This window comes from Podarcis cretensis, assembly GCF_951804945.1.
Source record: "Podarcis cretensis genome assembly, chromosome: 2".
NCBI classification, from domain to species: Eukaryota; Metazoa; Chordata; class Lepidosauria; order Squamata; family Lacertidae; genus Podarcis; species Podarcis cretensis.
Genome location: NC_137171.1, coordinates 27,233,877 through 27,258,953, shown reverse-complemented (window position 1 = coordinate 27,258,953; position 25,077 = coordinate 27,233,877). Strand labels below are relative to the sequence as shown.

Sequence of the window (25,077 nt, the reverse complement as noted above, 5' to 3'; positions counted from 1 at the left end):
GCAAATCAGGATGAATGCAGGACAAACGCACATTTTCATATAGCCACGCTGCAAACAACTGCATGATAAAGACCGAGTATAATCCGACCTCCGTATAAGCTTTGTGAAACAAAATCTGGATGAATGCTCAGCCCTCAAGTCATCTGGAGCAGCTGGAAATGGCAAGCAGGCCTTGATTCTTCTCACTGTCTAATTTGTTTCTCTTCTGAGATTTGCTAGGTTCTTCCAGGTTAGCATCGGGCTGCACGGGCAGCAGATCCCAGACACCAAAAGGCTAGTTCTGACAACGGATTCTGCATGCCAGATCAGTGCATGCTGTGAGGACTTCAAAAGCCCGGAGAAGAAGAGAAATAACTTGCTGAGCCAAGAGCTGGAGAAGAAAGCAGAGAAAAGCGCCGTGACCACCAACCAGAGGAAAGGAGCAGCGGGAGTAGGGTGTGTGCGTTAATTCAGGCCTCAGGCAAGGTTGACAAGGTACCTGCAAGGCTTCTTGTGGTGTCGCTACACAGACTTATAGAAGCACCGCCTGGGAAAGGGAGATGCCATTTAATTAATCCTAATAAAAGAGATGCTTTGGAGGAGCGTCTCATCTACAAGCGTGGAGGGGTGTGTGGGTATCAGAAGCAAGAGAGCATCTCAGCTGGTGAAAGAACAACTCAGAAAGTCTCAGCATTGGTCTCAGCACTAGACCACAATAGCTGATTGCACTCTTCCAAGCCTTAATTCCCTCTTCTCTTCCTTTGATGTTGCTCTTCCGTATCCTTTGCCCACAACTGCGGGAGCCAGCATTTTTAAAAATTCACAACCTGCAGTCAGGCTTCAAATAATGCACAAGCACCTTCAAAGATACTTTGAGGTTCCTGGGTTTGTTAGGTTGTGTGTTGTTGTTTTTTTAATTAAGAAAAAAGAAATACATAGGGACACCCATTAAGCGGCTCCACTATCCAGAAGCTAAAGAACTAAAACCCACCCTTTTCTAATTGTGTATTCCTTCACCGCTGTGCATTGCTTCTACAAAGTTAATGCTGCAAAGACTGTGCCAGAACCAATTTCTGTATTGTGGCAGTTACTCTCCGTTGTGCACTTAGCTATCTCCCCGCACTTAAGAGAACCAGGAATCGCTTGAAGAAAAACCGAAAACGTTCACGACTCTTGCAGCTTTCGTTTTTTTAAGGGATCTTCCTCCACAGTTACAAGATTCATGATGAAATTACAGGTGCAGGAAGCCCTGAGGCCAACATCTCCAACGATGGGGGCTTAACCTCCCTCTGACGCTCCTTGTTAGAAGCACTTTCCATCAGGAATAATCTTAAGTGGACTTGGTGCCTCATCAGCATTCTCGGGAATGAAGATCTACGAGCCGAAGCAGGGAAAGAAAATTAAAATCCAGACAGCCACTCGAACGTCTTGGCGAGGGGTGGGGAGGGAAGGAGCACCTTGTTGCTTGCAGCCTAAAGGAGTGCTGTGGGGAGGGGACACCCCCCAAGATTTAGTACGCTGAGTTTCACGGCTCTCTGCCTCTCTGCCAGGAAGAAAAATAACTACTGAAAATTGGGAAAAGAAAATAATCACCATCAAAAATGGGGGAAAGGGGAGATCTGTGAACATCTCCTAACTTTGAATTTGTAAATCATATTGCATCTACAGGATGAAAACCTCCTGGTCACAGCCATGCCATATATTTAAAGCACTCTTATTCCACTTTAAACGTCATGGCTCTCACTCCCCAAAGAATCCTGAAAGCTGTAGTTTGTTAAGGGTTTCCTAATGACTCTCAACAAAAGACAGTTCCCAGGATTCTTTAGGGTGGCGGGGAGCCATGGCGGTTAGAGTGGCATAGTAGTTCTTTAAATAAGGTAAAGTAAAAGTAAATGACCCCTGGACAGTTAAGTCCAGTCAAAGGTGACTATGGGGTTGCAGTGCTCATCTCGCTTTCAGGCCGAGGGAGCCGGTGTTTGTCCACAGACAGCTTTCCGGGTCATGTGGCCAGCATGACTAAACCGCTTCTGGTGCAACAGAACACAGTGATGGAAGTCAAAGTACATGGAAACACTGTTTACCTTCCCGTCGCAGCAGTACCTATTTATCTACTTGCACTGGTGTGCTTTCAAACTGCTGGGTTGGCAGGAACTGGGATGGGACAGAGCAACGGGAGCTCACTCCATTGCACAGATTCGAACCACCGGCCTTCTGATCAGCAAACCCAAGAGGCGCAGAGATTTAGACCACCTCGACACCCACGCCTCTTTAAATGTATAGTGTGGGTGAAAGTGGCTAAGAGAACTGGAAGGGGATGTCTGCTTTCCCCATGGTGAGCAGGGCTCTCAGGGGCAGCTCTTTATCCCCTAAAAAGTGAGCAAATATTGACATAATAGAAGGGGAGGGTGGTGTACCTGTTGAAATGTGGAAAGTTGTCTAGCCTACAGCAGGAGAACAATGACCGGACAGTGCTTTTAAAAAGAAAAACCACACACCCCTCCGCCTGGAAGCACCCAAAGACAGAGATGGGGTGCAACAGGTACTCCTGAAAGAAGCATGAATCAGCTGCCCCAAACTCTGAGGGGTTTCAGCCCCCTGAAGCTGTGGCACACTCCAAATGTGACAGACACCGTCCACCGTTGTCAAATGGCGCTTCCTTGGCGTGTGTGAGGCGCCTGGCCAGGTGTGCAGTTTACCTCAGCATTTAACCAATATAAGGCCTATGTTATTACCCAAGCCCTACAGATCACACCTAAGAGATCTGAATACCCCTAATTCACTCCATCATCACCTTCTCCCCCCCCCACCTTCCCCAAAGCAGCCCCCCCCCAAAGGTTGGTGGCAAATCAGGCAGCTAATGGGAAATTAATCAGGCAGCTGTGCTAACGCTAATGGCCAAGTCATTAAAAAGAGATTCTTTACACGTTTTTAATTACAGCAATTAAAGCAAGTCAATAAAATGTCTCCCCATGCCCCCCCCCCAATTTTGTCATTAGTACTATTATTATTAAAGGTTCTATAAATTTTCAAGCACACAAGCAGCTGTGCTGCACGAAGAGGCACTGACCTCCATCCCAGCAGCATCAAGGTAACTCTTGATCAAATGGAGTGAGGAGGGGAAAGGGGAAAGGCACCTCTGAATGTAGATTATATGAGTGTTGGAGGGGGGGCAGGCCTGGGAACTGTAAGTGGAGGGTTGTGAGTGTGGGCGTTTGGGAGGGGAGGTGCACAGATGAACGTGCATAGGCAGAGTGTATAAGCAGAGGAGATTGCATCGAGCGTGGGAGAACAAGACATTTGCTTTTTAGCATGGGTCATTGCCAATTTAAAGCACATGAAACATTAATTTGTGCCATCTATGTTCTAAAGAAACCTGCACGGGCTCAATAATGCCTCGCTGAAAAGCCATACCTGTTTGCAGAAGAGCCACTCTTCTCCACTGCAACTTGTGCCCACTTCTGGTGATTTGCTTGTGCTGGGGGAACCGATTTGCAAGTACAAAATGCGTATCGTATCATGTCAGCCGAGAAGGGTGCTCACTCACACGATATAAATTGCCACCTTTCGAAGTGCACATGGGCGGTGACTGAGAATGGGCCAGGTACTCTTTCCCATCTATTTTTGCAAGGAAAAACCGGCCATTTATACATAAAGATAGCAGCATTTCATGACTGGCATGATATAAGTGTGTGTTTTGCACTTAGCAATTCATGCCCAAAACAAAACTTGCACCGCATGAGAGCTGACTTGCTGCGTAGCCAAGTAAAGGTTGAGGAAATCTATCAAATTTCCAGGTGTCAAGATGACAGCTGCGAACCAACACAGGAATCCTGTAATGAAGTTAGATTATGGCATTTTGATGACACTGGGCTGGATTGCACTGCACTGCTGGCTTGTGCAACTGGGACCCATGGATACAAATGCAGCCCATGAGCACTGCATTGTGGCATGCAGCATACTTGATAGCCACTGCCTCCACCACCACCACCGCACGTTTATAGTTATAGGCAGAGGACAAGCAAAGGAGGGTTATCAGGCCCATACCATGCATATCTGGCAAGCTGTGTTCAGATTGGTGACCCATAAGTTGCATACATTCCAAGTGCCCCAGAAAAAAGGGACATCCCGTTTTGTCTCATGAGATCTTGGCGGCCATTATGTGTCCCGCCATCTCGCATACTCTTGCCCTGGGGGAAAAAAAATGCTTTTTCAGGGTGAGAGCGAGGCGTGAGTCATGTGACTTGCTCAGGAGTATGTCCTGGAAGACATATGTCCTGGTTTTGCATCAGAAAAAGTTGGAAGGTATTGAAGGAGCCTAGTTTGCCTTTTCTCATAAACTCTGCCTTACCATGTGGCATCTTAAGTTCTCATTGTACCACCCTGTTCTCATAATCTTCCTGATCCACTTGCATAGGACCTCCATGTATAAATTGGAGAATAGCAAAGCTTTGTGTTCTTGGGAACGTCTTTAAATGTAGTGGTAGTGGAGGACACAGGAGCCTACAACTTACCTGCTGTACAGCCATGCTTTAAGAATGTCAGGTATTTGGTTTCTCTGCCCTTGCACCTAACCTGTTTGCTGCTCTTTCTTCCTTTCTCCTCCCTAGATATGGGAAGCTTTGAGGAGACTGAGAAGCAGCAGAGTGTGTCTCACGGGGAAGCCGCCGTCATCCGCGCTCCCCGCATCGCCAGCTTCCCTCGCCCGCAGGTCACATGGTTCCGTGATGGACGCAAGATCCCTCCCAGCAGCCGCATGTGAGTACAACTGGCCTTTAGAAGAACCACTGGAGTTTAAAAGAATGCTGGAAGGTGTTTGGGAAAAGCAGCACCCACACACTTTGGATAATGGAACCATGTGCCTTCTTATTATCCTCCTCAAAGGCCTGCTATTTCACCTGCATGTTTGGCTTGATAAACATAGAGGGGAGGACTGCAAGTTCACATTTGGATGAGCTGGAGAGGCACGAGGGACAAAAAGCACAATTACCGTATTTTTCGCTCTATGAGACGCACTTTTCCCCTCCTAAAAAGTAAGGGGAAATGTGTGTGCGTCTTATGGAGTGAATACAGGCTCCATGGCTTCGCATTGCTTTCGCTGAAGCCGGGAGAACAAGAGGAGTCGGTGCGCACCGACCCCTCTTGCTCTCCTGGCTTTGCTTCACTGGAGAGGCGCTGCGCAGCTTTCCCTCTCTGCGCAGCGCCCCTTCAGCAAAGTGGGAGGAGAAATGGAAGGGGCTCCGTTTCTCCTGCCGCTTTGCTGAAGGGGCGCTGTGCAGAGAGGGAGAGAATTGTTTTCCCCTTGTTCTCCCCCTCTAAAACTTGGTGCATCTTATGGTCGGGTGCGTCTTACAGAGCGAAAAATATGGTAGGTTGTGCTCCCTCTCCTTCCCACCGTGATGGCGGCATCCAAAGCAGCCCACTCACAGATTAACTGGGGCACTAACCCCTAGAGCAGTGGTTTTCAACCAGTGTGCCGTGACACCCTGGGGTACCTTGAATGATGGCAACACTGGCCTCTGTCCCTTTTTCCTTCCCTCCCTCATCTAATGCCCTCTCGTGTCTCTGCCTCCCAAGGGCTTGGCCAGTTGTTGCAGCAGCCCTGGCTACAAGCTCCCCAGGCGAGTGGTGGCTCTGGGGCTGGCCAGGGGGTGCTGGTTGCCAGGAGTTCAGGCCGTCTCAGAGTACGCAAGCAAGTCTGCCACCCCTTGCTGTTGGGAATGGACAGACAGGTCCCAGGCCCCTGTGGTGCCCCACATGAAGAGGCACCTCTCTTTGGGACATGGAACAGCATCTCAGAGACCTGGGGCAGCAGCAATGGCTGCTCAGAGGACTCCCAAGGAGAGGGGAGAGGAGAGGAGAGAAGGCTGAGGGAACACTCCAGAAGGGAGGGTGTTTGAAAAAGGGTGAGGGGCTGCCAGCTGTGCAGGCAAGGGGTGACACAACTGGGCTCCTGAGCCCCACAGGGGTGCCACAGAAAGATTGCAGTTGGTCAAGGGAGCCGTGGACTCAGAAAGGTTGAAAACCTCTGCCCTAGAGCAAAACCCACATTAGGTTCTTTACCATTACTCTCCACATACATAAAAGCACTATCGAAGCAAGGAGATTGTCCATGCATCCAGACACATAAACCTTTCCTCTGTTTTAAGCAAAAAAACATGACCAATAGTGGAAATTGCTTTCATTCTCTCAGAAATCCCTGCTTTGTCTCCCTGGTCATCTCAAGGGGTGTGTGCCAGCTTTTTTCAGCGTTCACGTGACATTGGCATCAAAATGCCAGCCCTTTTGCCCAACCCCAATTTAATCCTTTCCAGGGAAAATTTGATAAGTTTTTTTAAAATGCCTGTTGCCAGTTACTTGCTTGCAATACCTTAACAACCAATTTACAGTTTTAAGCCCTCCCCCCCCCCCATATTAGAAGCACCCAGAGAAGCTTTCCCGCTCCCCTGACAGGAGGCATGCCATTCCCATCTAAGGTGGCCAGCATTTCATCACACTTTGCCAGCTAAGTGTCCCCTCGGGAGCCACTTGCGTAACGGCCCGTGTTCCCACCCTGCCTCAGTGACACCGCAGAGTAATGCTTGCATGCCAATTGCCTTCCATTCTGGCTCCATCAACCATATCACAGCAATTACAGCTGATTAATATGCATAAGAGAGTTCAAAGAGGTCCTTCCTTGAAAAGTGGATCCAGCAGTGGCATCTCGTGAGCGAGAAATCCCCAGCCGGTGAATGCTGTTGGCTTGGCAGACGGAGCTGTGGATTCCTGCTGTCTTCGAACAAACTGGATGCTCATCAAACATTTACCTTTGCTCCCATTTCTAGACACAGATCCGGGCTTTCCAAGTCTGCGTCCAGGAAAGCGTGGCTTAACTGTGCCTAGAAAGCGTGGGGCAAAAGGTCGGTTTGGATGAGCGCTCTTTAGTTTGTACTCCCTGTTTTTTGTTGGCGATAAGCAACCGTTCCTTTCTACGCATCCCATTGAGCTGAATTGTGGCCTGGAGCCAGGACTGTGTTATTCAGTTTGTTAATGGGCTCACTCTGCTCCACCATTAGCACTTGACTTCAGGTCCCAAGTTCCTGTTGCATCCCTCCCTCCCCCCCCCCAAAAAAAAAGAATAAAGCAAATGAATCTTTACAAAGCGGCAAATGTGAACATTCGCAGTTGCGTTAGAAAGAAAGAGCAGAGGTTCTTACACACACATACACACACAAACACACATTCTTTTTTTAACCTTAACTCAGACATCAATCGCCATATTATCTTCAGTACCCTTGCTTTGATGATCTGGGGGTGGGGTTTCTCTGTGTCTTTCCCTTCTCTCCTTGACGGCATTGCTCTCAGCTGTTGTCTTCTTCCAAGAGTCATCATGGATGCTGAAGAGGCGTAACAACTTTCCCAACACCTACAGGGATGTGGGAATTGTTGCAGTCAGCTTGTTACATGGCATGCCAGGGTAGGCGTCTGAGTAGGTTGCCTATAGATAAAAATATGGTTTGGCAACATGCACAGCATTATGAATATTGATAGGCCAGGATGCTTTCTACTCTGAGAGAGGGAGAGATGCACCCTGGAAGAGGCACAAAGCACATCCTGCAAGAAAACCCGCCGCAACCTCCTCTCCTCAACCTTCTCCCCCATTGGAAAGGCACGAGGCAGACACATTAGCCTGGCTGTTTGTCAGAGAGAACCCTGCCACGTTCCCCTCTTAATGGGAGAAAGTGTGAGGGAATGCGGCAGAATGTGTCCTTGTTAAACTAACATTAAGGATGTTTAACAGATGTCTCAGGCGCATCACATTAAAATCCGGAGATAGACTTGATAAACTAATGGCTTTGTTTATCATGGAGAAAATGAATTTGGGAGAGAAGGGGGGCGGAGAGGGAGAGAGATGTAAGGAAGGGCGTTCGCTCTTTCTTAAGGGTTGTAATACTCTGTTCAGGAAAGAGGGCGAAAAATTGCCATGTCTCCTCATACAGACAGACACATTCATAGTGCGATACAGCATTTCCCCTCTGGCAAAGGGTAATTTTTCACGAGCCGAAGCTTTCCTAGCAGCCAACTCTCTGCTTGTTTGCTCCCAGGCACAGCTCACTCAAAAGGGTACAAAGTTGGGGGCTGTGGAGCCCGGCGCACAGAATTAGCATATAGAAAGTGTGCGAAGTCCGACAAATGTTGCATACGTGTGTTCATGCGGCAGTGCATGTGGGGCCCACAATCCAATGAATGGGGCAGCTAGCCCCAGAGTCCCCATAAGGACTTTGCACTTATGCTCCTTAAGCAGCATTCTTCACTCTTCATCTCCTACTGTGTGTTCCTGAGTCTGCCTGTTAACTCTTGCTTCATTCATTTCTCCAGTGTGGTGTAGTGGTTAAGAGCGGTGGACTAGTAATCTGGTGAACTGAGTTCGCTTCCCCGCTCCTCCACATGCAGCTGCTGGGTGACCTTGGGCTAGTCACACTTCTCTGAAGTCTCTCAGCCTCACTCACCTCACAGAGTGTTTGGTGTGGGGGAGGAAAGGAAAGGAGATTGTTAGCTGCTTTGAGATGCCTTAAAAAGGTAAAGGGACCGCTGACCATTAGGTCCAGTCGTGACCGACTCTGGGGTTGCGGCGCTCATCTTGCTTTATTGGCCGAGGGAGCCGGCATACAGCTTCCAAGTCATGTGGTCAGCATGACAAAGCCACTTCTGGTGAACCAGAGCAGTGCACAGAAACGCCGTTTACCTTCCCGCCAGAGCGGTACCTATTTATCTACTTGCACTTTGATGTGCTTTCAAACTGCTAGGTTGGCAGGAGCCAGGGACCGAGCAACGGGAGCTCACCCCGTAGCGGGGATTCGAACCACCGACCTTCTGATCGGCAAGTCCTAGGCTCTGTGGTTTAACCCACAGTGCCACCCGTGTCCCTTTTGAGACTCCTTAGGGTAGTGATAAAGCAGGATATCAAATCCAAACTCCTCCTCCTCCTCCTCCTCCTCCTCCTCTTCTCCTTCTTCTTTGCTGTTTCTGGCCTTGTTTTCTGCTCCCAAGTTCCCTCCTTTGTGCTTATCCGTGTGCCTCTCTTCCGACCCATCCTGCTTCCCTTAGGCACAAGGCTATTAAAATGTAGCCTCCCAGTGCCTGATATAAGTAATGCCACTCCTCTTCTGCTTTCAGTTGTGTGCCCTCTGCTAATGGCAAGGGTAATAAGAGCTACTTAGGGGTTTATCCACACTAACGTTTCCTCTGCACTTTCCAGCACAAGTCCGTGTTTTAAAGCTCCTGTGTCTGAGCACTCTCTTTTTTGCAACCCAGAACTTTCCCTGTGTAAAGTTGCAGGCCCTCCAAGTGCCCCTACTTTCAAGGGACAGTCCTGAATTTACAGAAGCCGTCCTGGTTTCTTATTTGATCTCAGAATGTCCTGCTTTCCCCTAGGACGTCCCTATTTTCATTGGAGAAATATTGGAGTGTATGAAAGCTGTTCTTTACTGGCAAACCAGAGCAAATGTTTGTTGTTCTTCAGCTTTAAAGAGTGGGTTTTTGCAAGGAAGGCTTGGGGGGGGGAGCGCTTGGACACAGCTTCAAAGCACAAACCTGTGCCTGGAAAGCATGGGGCCAAAGGTCAATGTGGATAAGCCCTAAGTTAGGTAATATAACTCAAATACTAGCACTAAAGCAATGGTCTACCAGCCTCAGAGGTTGGCCTACCAGGCTGTTTTGGGTGAACCACACCCACCTTTCCCCAGCCTGGTATCATAAATGACATCAAGCATGGGAAAGTTGGCACCACGACTTGAGAGTCCAAGGGCACCTCTATTCTTTCCTTCGCATTTCCGGTTTAAATTCATGCGCTCTTGATTCTTTCATTTGAAGCTGGGTCACCAAATGTCATGGTGATGCCTGGTGATTGACAGGGGGGTGGCTCTGCCATCGAGATGCTGTTCCGCACCCCTATACCAAGAGATGTTATAAGGCTCTTCTACACCCCCATCACATGTTTAGACATGTGTGATCCTGGAGATGACACAGCTCAGCTCAGTCCGCCGCATTAGCTAATGTCTAACGTCAGTGCATAGGTAACAGTGAACCATGGTCAAACTAGACAAAGGAAATCTGTGCCTAGATGGAGATGACATCTGTCATTTTCTGGGCTGTGTGATCCTGTAACCTTTTCTCAGTCCCCTAACTCTGATTAAGGCTGATGTCTGCAAAGGCCTGTTGTGTTGACTACACAAAGCACCTTAACAGGGAAGCCAGCAAAGTTGTTCTCACCTTCCGGAATCAACTCCACCTCCGATTTGGAATGCAGCCCAGGAGCCCAAATTTGATTGGAAAAACAGCCCAAAGGCTAGAGGAATCACCCACTGCTCTCACGTTCAATTTGCAGCACCGCCTCCCCAAAGCTGTGTTTCAGTAATATAATATAATATAATATAATATAATATAATATAATATAATATAATATAATATAATATAATATAATATAATATAATATATATATAAAATCAGACCCCCTGGAATATATATATATATTCCAGGGGGTCTGATCATGCCTCTCCCGAGTATCTCATCTAATTTGGCCCCTAGAGACGCATTTACCCTTTATTACGTGACGTTTTATTACACGCGCTGTGCACCCGTATAACACACTTCTGCCAAAACCTCCTTCCATTAGGAAGCACAGCAGAAAACACACACACACGTTCTTTAAAGAATAAAAGTACACATGGCGTCCTAGAGTGAACACCGAACTGCTAGGTTTCTCTCCCGTATACAGACATTGTGGTGCAATTGAATATGTAACCTCCATTATGCGGGAAGTGAACTGGTTGCCTTTCCATTTGTGAAGGCGGTTTGAGAAGATAAAGCTCCTTTATCACAAATTTGATGGTAAAATATAGTTCCCCTCCCCCAGCCATTTTATGTCTCCAGCAGATTAGATCATTCTGTAAAAAGGAAAACTATTAATCTAGGAACATCCAACTTGTTCTCCCTCCTGAGCAATTCGTCACTGGGGTAATTTAAAGGCCGGCACCAGGAGATGGGGAAGAATTTTATTTTATTTTTTGCCTTTTGTTTGAAGTGAAAGTAGCTTCAGCATGTTTGGTTGAGGATTGCAGCTGGCTTGTCTTCTGGAGTCACCTGCATGTATTACATGTGTGTATGCAGAATTGCACACACTCCCAAATTTTCTAGACATGCCTGGAATACTGCAGCCGAAAGCTGTCCAGATTTTCACTTTTTTAAATATAGCAAGCCTAGTTTATGTACATTAATGCATGTATAGATCTATGTGAAAAACACCATATACACTGTTAAGTTGTGGGTTGACATAGCAGACGACACAGCGATTTCTCCGAAGCAGCTCTTTATTTTGTAAGCTGGAATAGAACTGACTGCAAACAGCTCAGCCGGCCTGCTTTTATAGGCAGCCGGCTGTCAACATTGTAGCAACAACAACCCAGGGTTTCCCACCTAAAATAACTGACGTGGACCTGAGTGAAAACTATCTACAGTATCCCCCTGCTGGCCCAGGGTGAGAACTTCAGTACATAACATACACAACTACCTAAACCTAACATGCACCCCCCCCCCATTGCCACCAGTCAAGGAGCACACATGCAGGTACTGGTTGTGGTTCCATTTTTAAAGGCAAGCAGAAGAAGAAGAAGAGTTTGGATTTGATATCCCGCCTTTCACTCCCTTTAAGGAGTCTCAAAGTGGCTAACATTCTCCTTTCCCTTCCTCCCCCACAACAAACACTCTGTGAGGTGAGTGGGGCTGCGAGAGTTCAGAGAAGTGTGACTAGCCCAAGGTCACCCAGCAGCTGCATGTGGAGGAGCAGGGAAGTGAACCCGGTTCACCAGATTACGTGACTACCGCTCTTAACCACTACACCACACTGGCTCTCAAGCAGGTCAAGCCTTGGCCAGAACCTGGATAGAAAACTACCTGGAAATCCCATGTTGACTGCTTTGAGCTCCTTGAAGGAAAGGCAGTATGCTTGTTTAGCTGCCAAAAGAAAAGATACTTGCACACAAGGCATCCAGGGAATGAGAGGGTGGTAGGTTTGCATTTATGTGCTTTTACATGCATTCTGTGTTTAAATATACACTTGACAATTAGATTATGTGTGCTCAGTCTGCATACCTGCCTGTGCCCAATCCCATGCATACACCAAATGAAATCATGAACACACTGATGGTCTTTTCCCAAAAAGGCAGCACTAAAAATACCTGAGTGGAAGCATGCACTTTCAGATATTTATGCAAGTAGGTGTAGAGTGTGTTTATTATTTGACTGTATATATCTCTCTGTCCTGGGAGCTCAGGCCAAGCAGCAGTCCTGCGTGATAGAAAAAGACTTGCTTCTGTGCAAGTGGTGTGGCTTAGTTCCAGAAGTGCCCCCCTGTCCATTTTTTCAGGCAAGAACCCAACACACTCCCCTAAACATTGCTCTAATACAGGGGTGTCAAACTCAAATTCATCGGGGGCCGCATTAGCGGCCGGCGCCGCTAGAGGGCAGACATTATCTGGCTTGTAGGCTGCCGCGCATGCGCTGAAGAGGTGGCTTTCTTGTGTCAAAAAAAAGAAAAGCGACTATAAAAGGTGAAGGCTGGCGGCCGGCGGCGGCTACACGGGCCACATGATGGGGTCTGGCGGGCCGGATTCGGCCCGCGGGCTTGGGTTTGACACCTGTGCTCTAATACATCTATGGTAACTGCAGACATGACAGGGCTCCTGAACCTTTAAGCAAAAGTGGGCCTTTTGGCAACAAGCTACACCTACTGAAATTCCCATTTCTACACAACTATTAAAGGTGCAAAAAACTCACCCGTGTCCTCTTTTGCAGCTGGCTACCCTAAGTATAAGGGACGCAGGTGGCGCTGTGGGTTAAGCCACAGAGCCAAGGGCTTGCCGATCAGAAGGTCAGCGGTTTGAATCCCCGCGACGGGATGAGCTCCCGTTGCTCGGTCCCTGCTCCTGCCAACCTAGCAGTTCGAAAGCATGTCAAAGTGCAAGTAGATAAATAGGTACCGCTCCAGCGGGAAGGTAAACGGCATTTCTGTGCACTGCTCTGATTCGCCCGAAGCAGCTTAGTCATGCTGGCCACATGACCTGGAAGCTGTATGCCGGCTCCCTCGGCCAGTAAAGCGAGATGAGCACCGCAACCCCAGAGTCGTCCACGACTGGACCTAATGGTCAGGGGTCCCTTAACTTTTACCTTACCCTAAGTATGTAAAGAGAGAGAGAGGGAAAAAAATTCAGGTTTTTACAGCTCTGACCCAGACAATACTCTTCCTCCGCACTGTCAACCCAAAAAAGTTTTTGGCTGCTTATACTTGATTTGTCCCAGATGCCAGAGTTAAGGAATCATTTCCTGGGGGGAAATGGTGAAAGACTGTAGACACACAGCCCACATTGTGTATGTTTGAAGTGTGGAATGCCAAAAGCCTCCTTGGGGAACCCAGTGTTCCATATTGGTCCCCAGAATGCAGCAGAGCTCATAATCCATGCTGGATTATTTGTGGCAAAGCTTGGGTGGAGTCAGTGGGCTAGCTAGCAAAACTTGTGCACCTCTCCTAGCAACCTCTTTTAAAGTGGGCACCCTGTGCACTTGAGACGCTCTCTGCTCTAAAGCCATTTCCTCCCTTTCCTTCAGAGCCATCACGCTGGAGAACACCCTGGTCATCCTATCGACAGTGGCACCTGATGCTGGAAGGTACTATGTGCAGGCCGTGAATGACAAGAACGGAGACAATAAAACCAGCCAGCCCATCACCCTCACCGTGGAGAGTAAGTGACCCTTGGGGACGAGGTGGGAGGGACCTCTGAGTGGGAGTTCACAGCTTTTCTAGCAAGGCGCCTATACCTTTAGCGAGGTAGGCAGAAATCCTGCAGGAACCAGGAGAAGGATGAAGCACCCGGTTCTGCTTGCCATTTCTTGCTCGCAACAGCAACGGGGTGGAGCGCTAGGAAACTAAGCTGCTTGCCAGGAACTTTTGGAAGTAACCATTGGATGGGATGTCCACATATTTAGCACTGTGTGTGCATATGCATGCTTTTTATGTACACATGTGCATGCTTCTCCGTTAAGAGTTACTGCCTGGACTTTTCATTGCTATGACTGCAATTCTAAAGACACTGACTTGGGAATAGCTCCAACTGAACTCAGTGGGATTTGCTTTCGAGTAAACCTGCATGCGCTGGGGGATGCCTGTCACATTTCTTCCCCTATTTATTATTGTCTAGACGCGGGTGGTGCTGTGGGTTAAACCACAGAGCCTAGGACTTGTCGATAAGAAGGTCAGCGATTCAAATCCCCATGACGGGGTGAGCTTCCATTGCTTGGTCCCTGCTCCTGCCAACCGAGCAGTTCGAAAGCATGTCAAAGTGCAAGTAGATAAATAGGTGCCGCTCTGGCGGGAAGGTAAACGGCGTTTCCGTGCACTGCTCTGGTTTGCCAGAAGTGCCTTAGTCATGCTGGCCACATGACTCGGAAGCTGTACACCGACTCCCTCGGCCAGTAAAGCGGGATGAGCACCGCAACCCCAGCGTCGGCCATGACTGGACCTAATGGTCAGGGGTTCCGTTACCTTTACCTTTAGGGGCTGACAATCCTGGCTTACTTTACTCACCAAGCCCACTACACCCACCAACCTGCTCTCTTCTTCCCCTTACTCCCCCCTTGAGCCCCCCTCCCTTACTTCCTCTTCTCAGTGAGAACCTTGTCACTTCCAAAGCCAAGGGACAGCTAGGTGGGCAAGGCCTGTGCTCATTCTAAAGTAAGTTGGCTAACCTGCGCCACATTGGATGTTGTTGGACTACAACTCCCATCATCCCTGACAATTGCCCATGCCAGCCATGCTGTTTGGGGAGTTGCAGTCCAACAACACCTAGAGAGCCACAGCTCCCTTGCCCTGTTCTAGGTGGTTTGAACCACTGCCTGTTGGTATGACTTGGGCAAATCACTTGCAGCGTGTTGACCCACACACTCCATCCAGTGAGGCTTGGCCCCAAGTAAGCCTCGCTGGCCCATTCTTGAGGACAACAGCTGCATATAGTCTGGTTGGTGAGGACTACGCGAATAAATAAGGCACAGGCCATAAGGTTCCGAAATGCTGATATAATAAATAATGTTAGCCCAAAGAGCCACAACCAAGTGCGAGAGGGGCTGAGGATGTAGTTTATGTCTTGCCTGTTGTTGTTTTTCCCCTGCAGACCAACAGGTCCCTAAAGCGCAGCCTGTCGCCCGCATCTCTTTGCATCTGGCTTCTCCGTCGCTTCTGCTGGCTCGGGCCCAAATTTAATTTGCAGTAAATCTCTGGCGAAGCTCCGGCTGGTGCTGACTAAACATTTCTGCCGGCTCCAAATTTATTTAGACACTTTGGGCCTCAGCTACAAGAGCTAGGAGGCTCTAATTACATCATGGGCTTAGGCCCCCCATCCCTGCTCCCTGCACCACCCAGACAATATCCCTGCTTTACCAAGATGCCTGTAGCACAGAGAACAGAAAGCTATATGGATGTCACATCAGTGATATGCTGTTCTTCACTCCAAGGCAGCCTTAGCCAACCTGGTGCCCTCCAGATGTTATGACACTCACCTTTGAGTCACAAGCCCCTGTTGTAGTTACCTATGTAACGGCCTCGGTCCAGTATACCTGAAGGAGCGTCTCCACCTCCATCATTCTGCCCGGACACTGAGGTCCAGCGCCGAGGGCCTTCTGGCGGTTCCCCTGCTGCGAGAAGCAAAGCTACAGGGAACCAGGCAGAGGGCCTTCTCGGTAGTGGCACCCGCCCTGTGGAACGCCCTCCCACCGGATGTCAAAGAGAAAAATAACTACCAAACTTTTAGAAGACATCTGAAGGCAGCCCTGTTTAGGGAAGCTTTTAATGTTTGACGCACTACTGTATTTTAATATTCTGTTGGAAGCCGCCCAGAGTGGCTGGGGAAACCCAACCAGATGGGCGGGGTATCAATAATTTATTTTTATTATTATTATTACTACTTCTACTATGTATTCTGCCTTTCCTCCAAGTAGCTCAAGATCCTGTGCAGGGTTGTTCCCTCTCCATTTTATCCTCAAAACAACCCTGTGAGGTAGGTTGTGCTGAAATGTGGACAGTGACTGCCTCAAGGTCACCCAGTGAGCTTCATGGCTGAGTGAGGATCTAATCATAGAATTAAGGAACAAAGCTGATACTGGGGATACCATAGAATCGTAGAGTTGGAAGGGACCCCGAGGATCATCTAGTCCAGCCTTTTTCAATCTGTGTGTCCCCAGATGTTGTTGAACTACAACTCCCAGCACCCCTAGCTAGCAAGGCCAGAGCTCAGAGATGATGGGAGTTGTAGTCTGGGGACCCACAGGTTGAGAACCGCTGATCTAGTCCAACTCCCTGCAATGCAGGAATATGCAGCTGTCCCATGCGGGGATCGAACCTGCAGCCTTAGCGTAATCAGCACCACACTGATTATCCAGGCGCTAAGAATGAACCACCCCTCCCCACATTAGCATTATCAAAGTCTATCAAGCACAACACATAAGCGCCTACTCCTTCTCCCCGTTCTTTGCTGCCCCCATATCTATCACTCCCCTTGAATCCTGGTGGGAAGCTGCATCTTGCAAAAATCTCAGCTTCACCCGACCTTCATCCTTTTCCCACACCTGTTATGGGATCGCCTCCCCCTTCTCCAAAGTTTTGTCAGTTCACCCGCAGAGAGGTAGACCTGAAGCACAAAATCCAAATGCCATCCTTCCCAGCAATAAAAGATAATACAGTCATACCTCATGTTGCATCCACTTCAGGTTACATGTTTTCGTGTTGCATCACGCAGACACGACACTTTGGCTTGTGTCAGTTCTGTGTTACGGACGGGCCTCTGGAACGGATCCCATCCGTAACACGAGGTTCCACTGTAATAAACTAAATAATGGTTATCCCCAAAATCTGTGGCCTGAGGCATGCATCCTCACCCTCCCAAACGGCAGGCCCAGCCCTGATTCCAACACAATCTTAATCCCACAATCTTCCTCTCTGCCCCTGGTTTGAGATTGATAAAAGACTTGTCCAAATCCCTCCATCTGGGCCCTGTAGCTGTTAACCTTTCTCTTTCATTAAGCATTGCCAACTTTGCTTTCCCCCATAACTCCCAGCACTTTGGGAATGGCCTTGATTTCTGCCTCCCGGCAAAGCTGTGAAATCCACGTGAATCGGCCTTACAATTCCTCCATCCCTCCAGATGATGTTTACTTCGCAGCTGTTTTATGTCTCCCGGACTTGGCTTTATGTCCCCCCCCCCTCCCCTTCCTTTGCCTCATTAATCTGGAGTGCTGTACCTCAGTGTGTAATAAACACCATAGCACCCGCCTTTATGGATTCCGCTATATCAGCAACCTTGCGATCCCAACCAACACGTCAGGGGAAGGGGGGTTTATCACAGCCATTATTTTGCTTTATGCGCTTATCCTGTTGCTTGCTGCTGCTCCCGCTTTTCCTTTCCTCTCTGATGAGAAGGATCAGACTTAAAGCCCACCTGGTCCAGAATCCTTTCCCCCTCCAGTGGCCAACCTAGAGCCTTTGAAAAGCCCGTATATGATCTTCAGCCCATGTCCCTCACCAACTGGTATTTGGAGGCCTACTGACTTCAACACTGGAGGGAATATAAAGCCACCGTTATTAGTAGCCTTTGATATGGCCTTATCTTCTAACAAATGCTGCCTGCTGCTACCCAGCTAGGGGCCAGGAGAGCACGTGGCAGAGCTCGGTGAAATCTAATGATTGAAGGGGATCTTAAACCTTAATAATAGTGATCTCGGTTCTCCAAATGCCAGTCCTTAGGCAATCAAACTGGCACCATCGAAACGTAAGCGGGAGGTATCAGATGGTGCAGGGAGATTCCCAAGGCAAACTTAAATATCTATCATCTATCTATCTATCTATCATCTATCTATTTATCTATCTATCTAGGCAGGACTCTATGGCGGGGGAAGTTCCCCAAACTGTCCAGTGGGGACTGAGGGTCCCTCTAGACTTAAGGGGTTTATTGCAAGTACAGTGGTACCTCGGGTTGCAGACGCTTCAGGTTACAGACTCCACAAACCCAGAAACAGTACCTCAGGTTAAGAACTTTGCTTCAGGATGAGAACAGAAATTGTGCTCCGGCGGCAGCGGGAGGCCCCATTAGCTAAAGTGGTACCTCAGGTTAAGAACAGAACGAATTAAGTTCTTAACCCGAGGTACCACTGTATATTATTCTGCAACATGCCATAATAACAGAGTAGCACACAACCCCCAAACATTTGACATTAATGGTAGGAAGGGCCCCTCTGGACATCTTTTCTGTTGTACATTCACAATCATTTGTGCTCGTGACAGTATCAGGGCAGTTAGTCACGGTAATGCTTTCACTATATTTTACACCTGAAGAAGTTTCGGGGGGGAGGCAGGGGTAAGAAGCAGTGGTGTAGTGTGGGTTGCTGGAGGCCCGGGGCAAGCCCACCTCCTGACAGGCCCCTTGCCCGCTGCCTCCATCAACCTGCCCACTAGACCAACCTGCCTGCTGCCACGCCTCAGCTGCCAGGGCTCTGTAAATGTCTTGGGAGCACCTGATTGCACCCTCTCAAAAATGTGCTCCCATAGCCATGGCTCCCCTGCCCCCCCAAGCTACAACTCTGGAAGGGAGGATCTCCCAGGGTGGGAGACCGGGAGAATAAAGGGGAGCTCCCAGGTAAGAACTGGGAGGGTTCACCTCTTTCTGTGTGGGACAAGAGTTAAGATTGACCTGTGAGAGAGGACTTTGTATTCTTCTTTTTTCTTTCTTTTTAGATTTTTGTTTAGATTAGTTTGTTTTTTATTGTAATGTATTATGAAAAAATCTGAATAAAACCTTATTTTAAAGAAGAAGTTGTTTCAGGGTGGACATACTGCTTCTAATCAGTGTGTGTCCCATAGCTTTCTGCTGAACTCCTGGAACTTTTCACGCCACAAATTTTCTAGAGGTTTTGTCTTAGTTTTCATTTCACTTTGTTACAGGATTTCTGCAGGAAGCTACGGGACAAGGGAATTCATTAGATGTACTTATAGAGTTAAAAGAAATTGTTTGATCAGGGAGTGAAAGGCGTTTTTAATTTTCTAGTATCTGGGAAAAGAACTGATAAATAATTTGGGGTTTTTTTAAGCATCCGCTTACTATTTATTTATATGTGCATCATATGAATAATTATTTCTATATTTGCTTCAACAACATACGAAACTGTACCAGTTAGTCCTAAATGGTAATTTTGTATGCTATCTTTTTCAATTTTTATTATGATATATTTATAACTTGTAGGGTATTAATTTGCATGTTTGTTTGTTTTAAAAAAAGATGTTCAGGGATTTGTAAGACTTAATAACACCATGGCACTGATTCTAGAAGGCTGTGGGAGGAGAGGTTTGATTCTGTGTGCTGGGACTGCTCAGGATAAATATTGAGACTTGGCAAAATATGCTTATTGAGCAGTCTGCTGCTTGCTCCAGGTGCCATCCCATTGTTAAGGGCAGCCTGTGGCTTCTCGGTAGTCCTTTGCTTTCATTCTGAAAGGGCCAGTGCACTCTCTTTGTGCGTTAGAGCCTGTGAGTGTTTCTGTCTGGTGCATGAACCCGTGTTTGCTGTCAACACCACTTCATCCCTCCTCAGATGTAGGCGGCCCAGCTGACCCCATTGCACCAACCATCATAATTCCGCCACGCAACACCAGCGTCGTCTCTGGCACCTCAGAAGTGACCCTGGAGTGTGTGGCCAATGCCAGGTAAGTCTCCACCGGGCTGCCAGGCTCCGCAAACGGCGTCTTGTGCCTGTGAAACATAGTTGTCCCTGTTGCTGGGACATTGAAGGTGATGGTGTGATCTGTTACGAGCCCTTCTTTCCCATGGAGTGTCAGACGCATGACACATCCGGGCCTGACCCCCCCTGGGACTCCCTGCAGAACGCAGCTGAAGTTCTGGTTCATAGGTGCAAAGCTGGGAAATGGCCTTTTTTTTTTGTCCACCTGATGGTCTCTGCTGACAACTTGGCCCCTTCCTTCACCCAGTGCAATCTACTTGCGAAGCGGAAGCCCACCCACGTATGTGAGAAATACTTTTCATCAGCAGAGCTCTTCTCCAGGAGCCCCTCATGCCTGGCAGTTTGCATCCATAAAAGCAGCCCAATCTCCCTGAACGCATGTTTACACTCATACCTGCAAACCTGAACCAGACTGCTAGGCAGGGCCGGATTTAGGTTTGATGAGGCCCTAAGCTACTGAAGGTAATGGGGCCCTTTATATGTCCAGCTGTCCCTTGTCAACAACAATTGTCGCTGTTTTTTGTGTTGAATATCTGCTATATGGTGATTTATGGACCTAATAGGTATCTAAAGCCGTTTGCACATAACAAAATATCCAGAATGTAGGCTATATATAGAAATGATCAAACCAGTGATATTTTAGGGAGCAGGCTAGCAGGCGGGGCCCATTACTTACATCATAGCAGCCTACACAACACAAAACACTGTTGTTGTATGTAGGTTTTATATTATTTGTTTTTTATCATATTTTTTGGAAATGTACATCCAGGTTTTTTTTCCTTTAATTTTTTGGGGGCCTCCAAAGAGAGTGGGGCCCTAAGCTATGGCTTGTTTAGCTTATACATAAATCTGGCACTGACACTATGTGTGCGTTTCCTTGGACTGCAGAGACACTTGGGGTCCTGGGTTTGTTTGTTGGTTTGTTTTTAATCTGGTGACACTGGCCCCATTGGAAGGGGTCCCCCCTCACAGGCTTCTCTGCTAACCAGGCCACTCATCAAGCTGCACATCATCTGGAAGAAGGGCGGGGTGCCAGTGTCCGGCGGCATCAGCGACTATAACCGGCGCCTGACCATCCTCAACCCCTCACTGAGCGACAGCGGCTACTACGAGTGTGAAGCTGTTCTGCGAAGTAGCAGTGTACCTTCCGTGGTCCGGGGAGCCTATCTCTCTGTGCTGGGTAAGGATGGGTGCAGGAAAGTGGAGAGTGGATGGAAGCAGGGCTGCCAACAAGTCTGGGAATGTTTGCTCAAGTTCTGGGGGCTATTATATCCCTAGGAGCAAAGTTAGTTTTTAAACTTGAGAAGTATCAGCCAACTCCACATGTAAATAGGGATGCGGGTGGTGCTGTGGGTTAAACCACAGAGCCTAGGACTTGCTGATCAGAAGGTCGGTGGTTCAAATCCCCGCTACAGGGTGAGCTCCCGTTGCTCAGTCCCTGCTCCTGCCAACCTAGCAGTTCGAAAGCACATCAAAGTGCAAGTAGGTAAATAGGTACCGCTCCGGCGGGAAGGGAAACGGTGTTTCCATGCGCTGTTCTGGTTCGTCAGAAGCGGCTTAGTCATGCTGGCCACATGATCCGGAAGCTGTATGCCGGCTCCCTCGGCCAGTAAAGCGAGATGGGCGCCGCAACCCCAGAGTCGGTCACGACTGGACCTAATGATCAGGGGTCCCTTTACCTTTACACATGTAAATGTTTGGGGTTTTCTTTCTTTCTTTCTTAATATTTATACTCAGCCCTTCATCATAAGACCTCAGGGCGGTTCACAGAGTAAAAATTCAGGATAAAATGAGGGTGGTGAATACAGCACAAGATATTATGGGCTGTCCCGTGAATCCACTGGATGAAATAGTGGAAGAACGTTGCCTGAGGAGAGTGAGAAAAATTCTCAGGGATGATTCACACCCTGGCCGGCACTTTCTTGATCTCCTGCCCTCAGGCAGAAGATATAGAAGCATGATTAGTCGCACCAACAGGGTAAAGAACAGCTTCTATCCATGGGCTGTTAGGCTACTGAATGAAAAGATAACAACAGGGTAACTGACTTTTGGGTTTGGTGGGTGTGCGTCAGTAAACAAGGGGAATTAAGACTAAGAGAGCTGAGTGGGGGGGCGTTTGTGTAATCTCACTGTATACAAGTTGTACAAGTGACAATAAAGTATTTCAATTTCAATAAAAACATGAAAATAGGTAAAACGAAACAGCAAAACAATAACCTCCCCCTTCCCACAGACACATTTAAAAGGCTGTGGAGTATTAATCAGCCCAAGGCCTGGTTGCAGAGGAACATTTTCTCCTGGTGCCTAAAAATGTATAAGGAAGTAGCCATGCGAATCTCCCTGGGGAGAGCATTCCACAAATGGGGAGCCACCACAGAGAAGGCCTGTTCTTGTGTTGCCACCCTCCGGACCTCAGGTAGAGGAGGCACGTGAGGAAGGGCCTCGGGTGATGAACGCAGAGTCCAGGACCATTTATATGGGGATGTTTAGTGCTGTCAGTAAAAACACTGAGCTGTGGGTCCGTCTAGCCCAGTATTGTCTGCTGTGATAGACAGCAGGGGTAATTTCACAACGCCTGGCTGGACATGCCTAGGACCGAACCTTAAACATTGATCACCTTCCCATACAAGTGAGAATTCCGGCCAGTCCCATGTCCATGTTCTGTCTTGCAGAGCCACCTCAGTTCACCAAGGAACCAGAGAGGCACATCACAGCTGAGATGGAGAAGGTGGTTCAGATTCCATGCCAGGCCAAAGGTAATTTTCTTCTGGCTCTTTGGTATTCTTCCTAACTAGTTTGGAAGCTTTGGAACTTGGTTAGAAACTTGGGTATTCAAACAAGCCGTCTCCCAGAAAGAACTAAATCTGGAAGATTTCCCACACGGAGGTGGGGGTTAGGGAGAGATTATAGAGCGCCCACCATTCTTATGCTGCTTTCCCTTCTTCTACATTTTTAAAACTTGCAAATAAAGAGAAGCACATTTTCTATGCATCGCGTCAAGCTGCAGGGATAACCTTGAAAAGACGATCTGAACAAAACAAGGGTGACACAATGACATCTGCCTGAGCCTTCAGACAGCCTAAGACAGGAACCCAGTGCTAGATGGCAACTTCATTCGCAGATGATATGATGTCAGTGTCTATGCTCTCTCCATGAAAGGAGCGGAGAGTATCTCAAGACAGTTCCAAAGACGGTGAAGAGGCAGCCGCAAACTTAAATTGCAAGATGCACACATGAGCTTAAAACCTAGCAGACGTTGACTAAGAATAGTCTGTCCAAGTTTGTTGAGTTCCCAGAGGATATAGCGGAGGCACTGAATTTCCGTATTTATTTATTTATTTACTTACTTACTTACTTACTTACTTACATATACTGACCTTCAGTGGTTGTGATTTGCAGGGTGGTTCACAATAGAAAAAGATCATAAAAGTACAGTGGAAGAAGAACGGTTAATCAAAACAGCAGGGTAAATGAAGCAATAAAAGAGATATTAAGAGAAAGCTCCCTAAATGTTAAAAGCCTGGGAAAATGAAAAGGTACTCCCCTAGCACCAAAGTGGCATAAAAATAAATGTTGAATGAGCTGCTTTGGGGTGGGATGGGGGACAGTTCCTTAAGCAGGGGCGGTTCAACAGAGAGGGACCTTTCCCCAGTTTGCCACTTGCCTAACCTCCAATAGCAGAGTCTTCTGGAGATGATCTTATTAATGCATGGGCAAGTTCATTCAGAAACAGATGTTCAGTAATAGTGCAATCCTATACATGTCTACTCAGAAAATGAAGTCTCTTGAGTTCAGTGGGGCTTGCTCCCAAGGGTACAGTACAGCATAGGTGAGGAACCTGTGATCATCCAGACACTCTGCTGGACTACAAGTCCCATTGACCCTGACAGTTGGCCAAGTTGGCTGAAATTTATGGGAGTTTTAATCCAGCAACACCTGAAGAGTCACAGTTTCCCCACCCCTGGCTTAAGTGATCTTAAAAAATAGGATGCTAAACAGTTCTAAGGGGGTGGCTTTGGTGCAACTGTTCCTTTTATACTGGAACATAGGTCAGGGTATTCTGGTTTTACCGTTGTTTCATTACAAGATTCTCATTTCACTTGGGGTTGTCAAATAAAAGTTGTTGCGTCATTTGGAAGAAATATGAAATCTTCTTATAGCATTAACCAGAGACTTAGAGGAGGAGGAAGCAGAGGATAATCTTCCACGTGGTTTGATCAACCACAGATATCCGTTGCCCCTTGGCTTTTCGGATGTTAGTGCCGTACCACTGGGATTTGCAATAAATGCCAGGATATGTGTCTTCTGAGAGTTACTCTTGGTCTAAGAAGTTGGGGGTGGGGGATAATAGGCTTGGAAGGGAAGCATTATGGGTTGGGAGTTAAGGAACTAAAGCCAATGTAAAAAGAAAAATCTACTAGGAAGATACATTGAGGAAGGAGGACAATGGATGAAAAAGTTTGTTTTCATTTCCTCATCCCCGTCTAAAGTAGAGTTTCCCAAACTTGGGTCTCCAGCTGTTTATGGACCACAACTCCCATCATCCCTAGCTAGAAGGAACAGTGGTCAGGGATGATGGGAACTGTAGTCCAAAAACAGCTAGAGACCCAAGTTTGGGAAACTGGTCTAATGGCACTGTCTGTGGCCAGGTTCTTCTCTTCTCTTTGAACTATTTGAAGAAATTCAAATCAATTCACACCCTGAAAAAATACCGCCATGGGCATGTTTTGTTTTACAGGTGTGCCTACACCCAGTATGTTCTGGTACAAGGATGCCGTGCTGCTTGGAGTGGAGAAGCTTGCTCGTTTCCAGCTCCTCGCCAACGGGAGCCTGCAGATCAGCGGGCTAATGCCAGATGACACGGGCATGTTCCAGTGCTTTGCCCGCAATGCCGCTGGCGAGGTGCAGACCTCGACATACCTGGCCGTCACCAGTAGGTGTCAGCAAGTGCTTTTCTTCCCGGTTGCTTCAAAAGTGCTCTTTGTGGGGTAGGGCTGAGATAAGCAGGGCTTTTAGTAGCTCTGCTGCAGGAAGCACAGACAGGTTCATGGGGAGATGGGTAGTAGTGCAGAAATACAGGACGAGCTACCGCAAGGTCCTGTAGGAAGTGGGTGTTGTTTTGATAGAGGAACTCCAGAATAGGAAGAGGACCATGTCAATCTTTCGGGAGCACAGTAGGGAAAGCTGGCCCACCCATGAAACAGGGTGAAGCAGCCACCTCCAGTGACACCCCAGCCACCCTCTGCCAGCAGCGCAGAAGTGACACCAGCATCAATTCCGGTTGCCGGCA

General features: G+C 47.9%; 1 protein-coding gene across 9 annotated transcripts in view; it reads left to right on the top strand.

Moving 5' to 3' along the window:
- The window catches only part of SDK2 (sidekick cell adhesion molecule 2), a 337,529-nt gene that overhangs the window by 246,095 nt on the left and 66,357 nt on the right, over nt 1-25,077 (top strand). For all 9 annotated transcript variants that reach the window (XM_079965327.1, XM_079965322.1, XM_079965324.1 and 6 more), the window contains exons 4-9: nt 4,587-4,734; nt 13,618-13,751; nt 19,641-19,752; nt 20,777-20,967; nt 22,460-22,543; nt 24,526-24,720. In XM_079965327.1, coding sequence (XP_079821453.1) covers nt 4,587-4,734; nt 13,618-13,751; nt 19,641-19,752; nt 20,777-20,967; nt 22,460-22,543; nt 24,526-24,720 — 864 coding nt within the window. The remainder of the gene's footprint in view (nt 1-4,586; nt 4,735-13,617; nt 13,752-19,640; nt 19,753-20,776; nt 20,968-22,459; nt 22,544-24,525; nt 24,721-25,077) is intronic.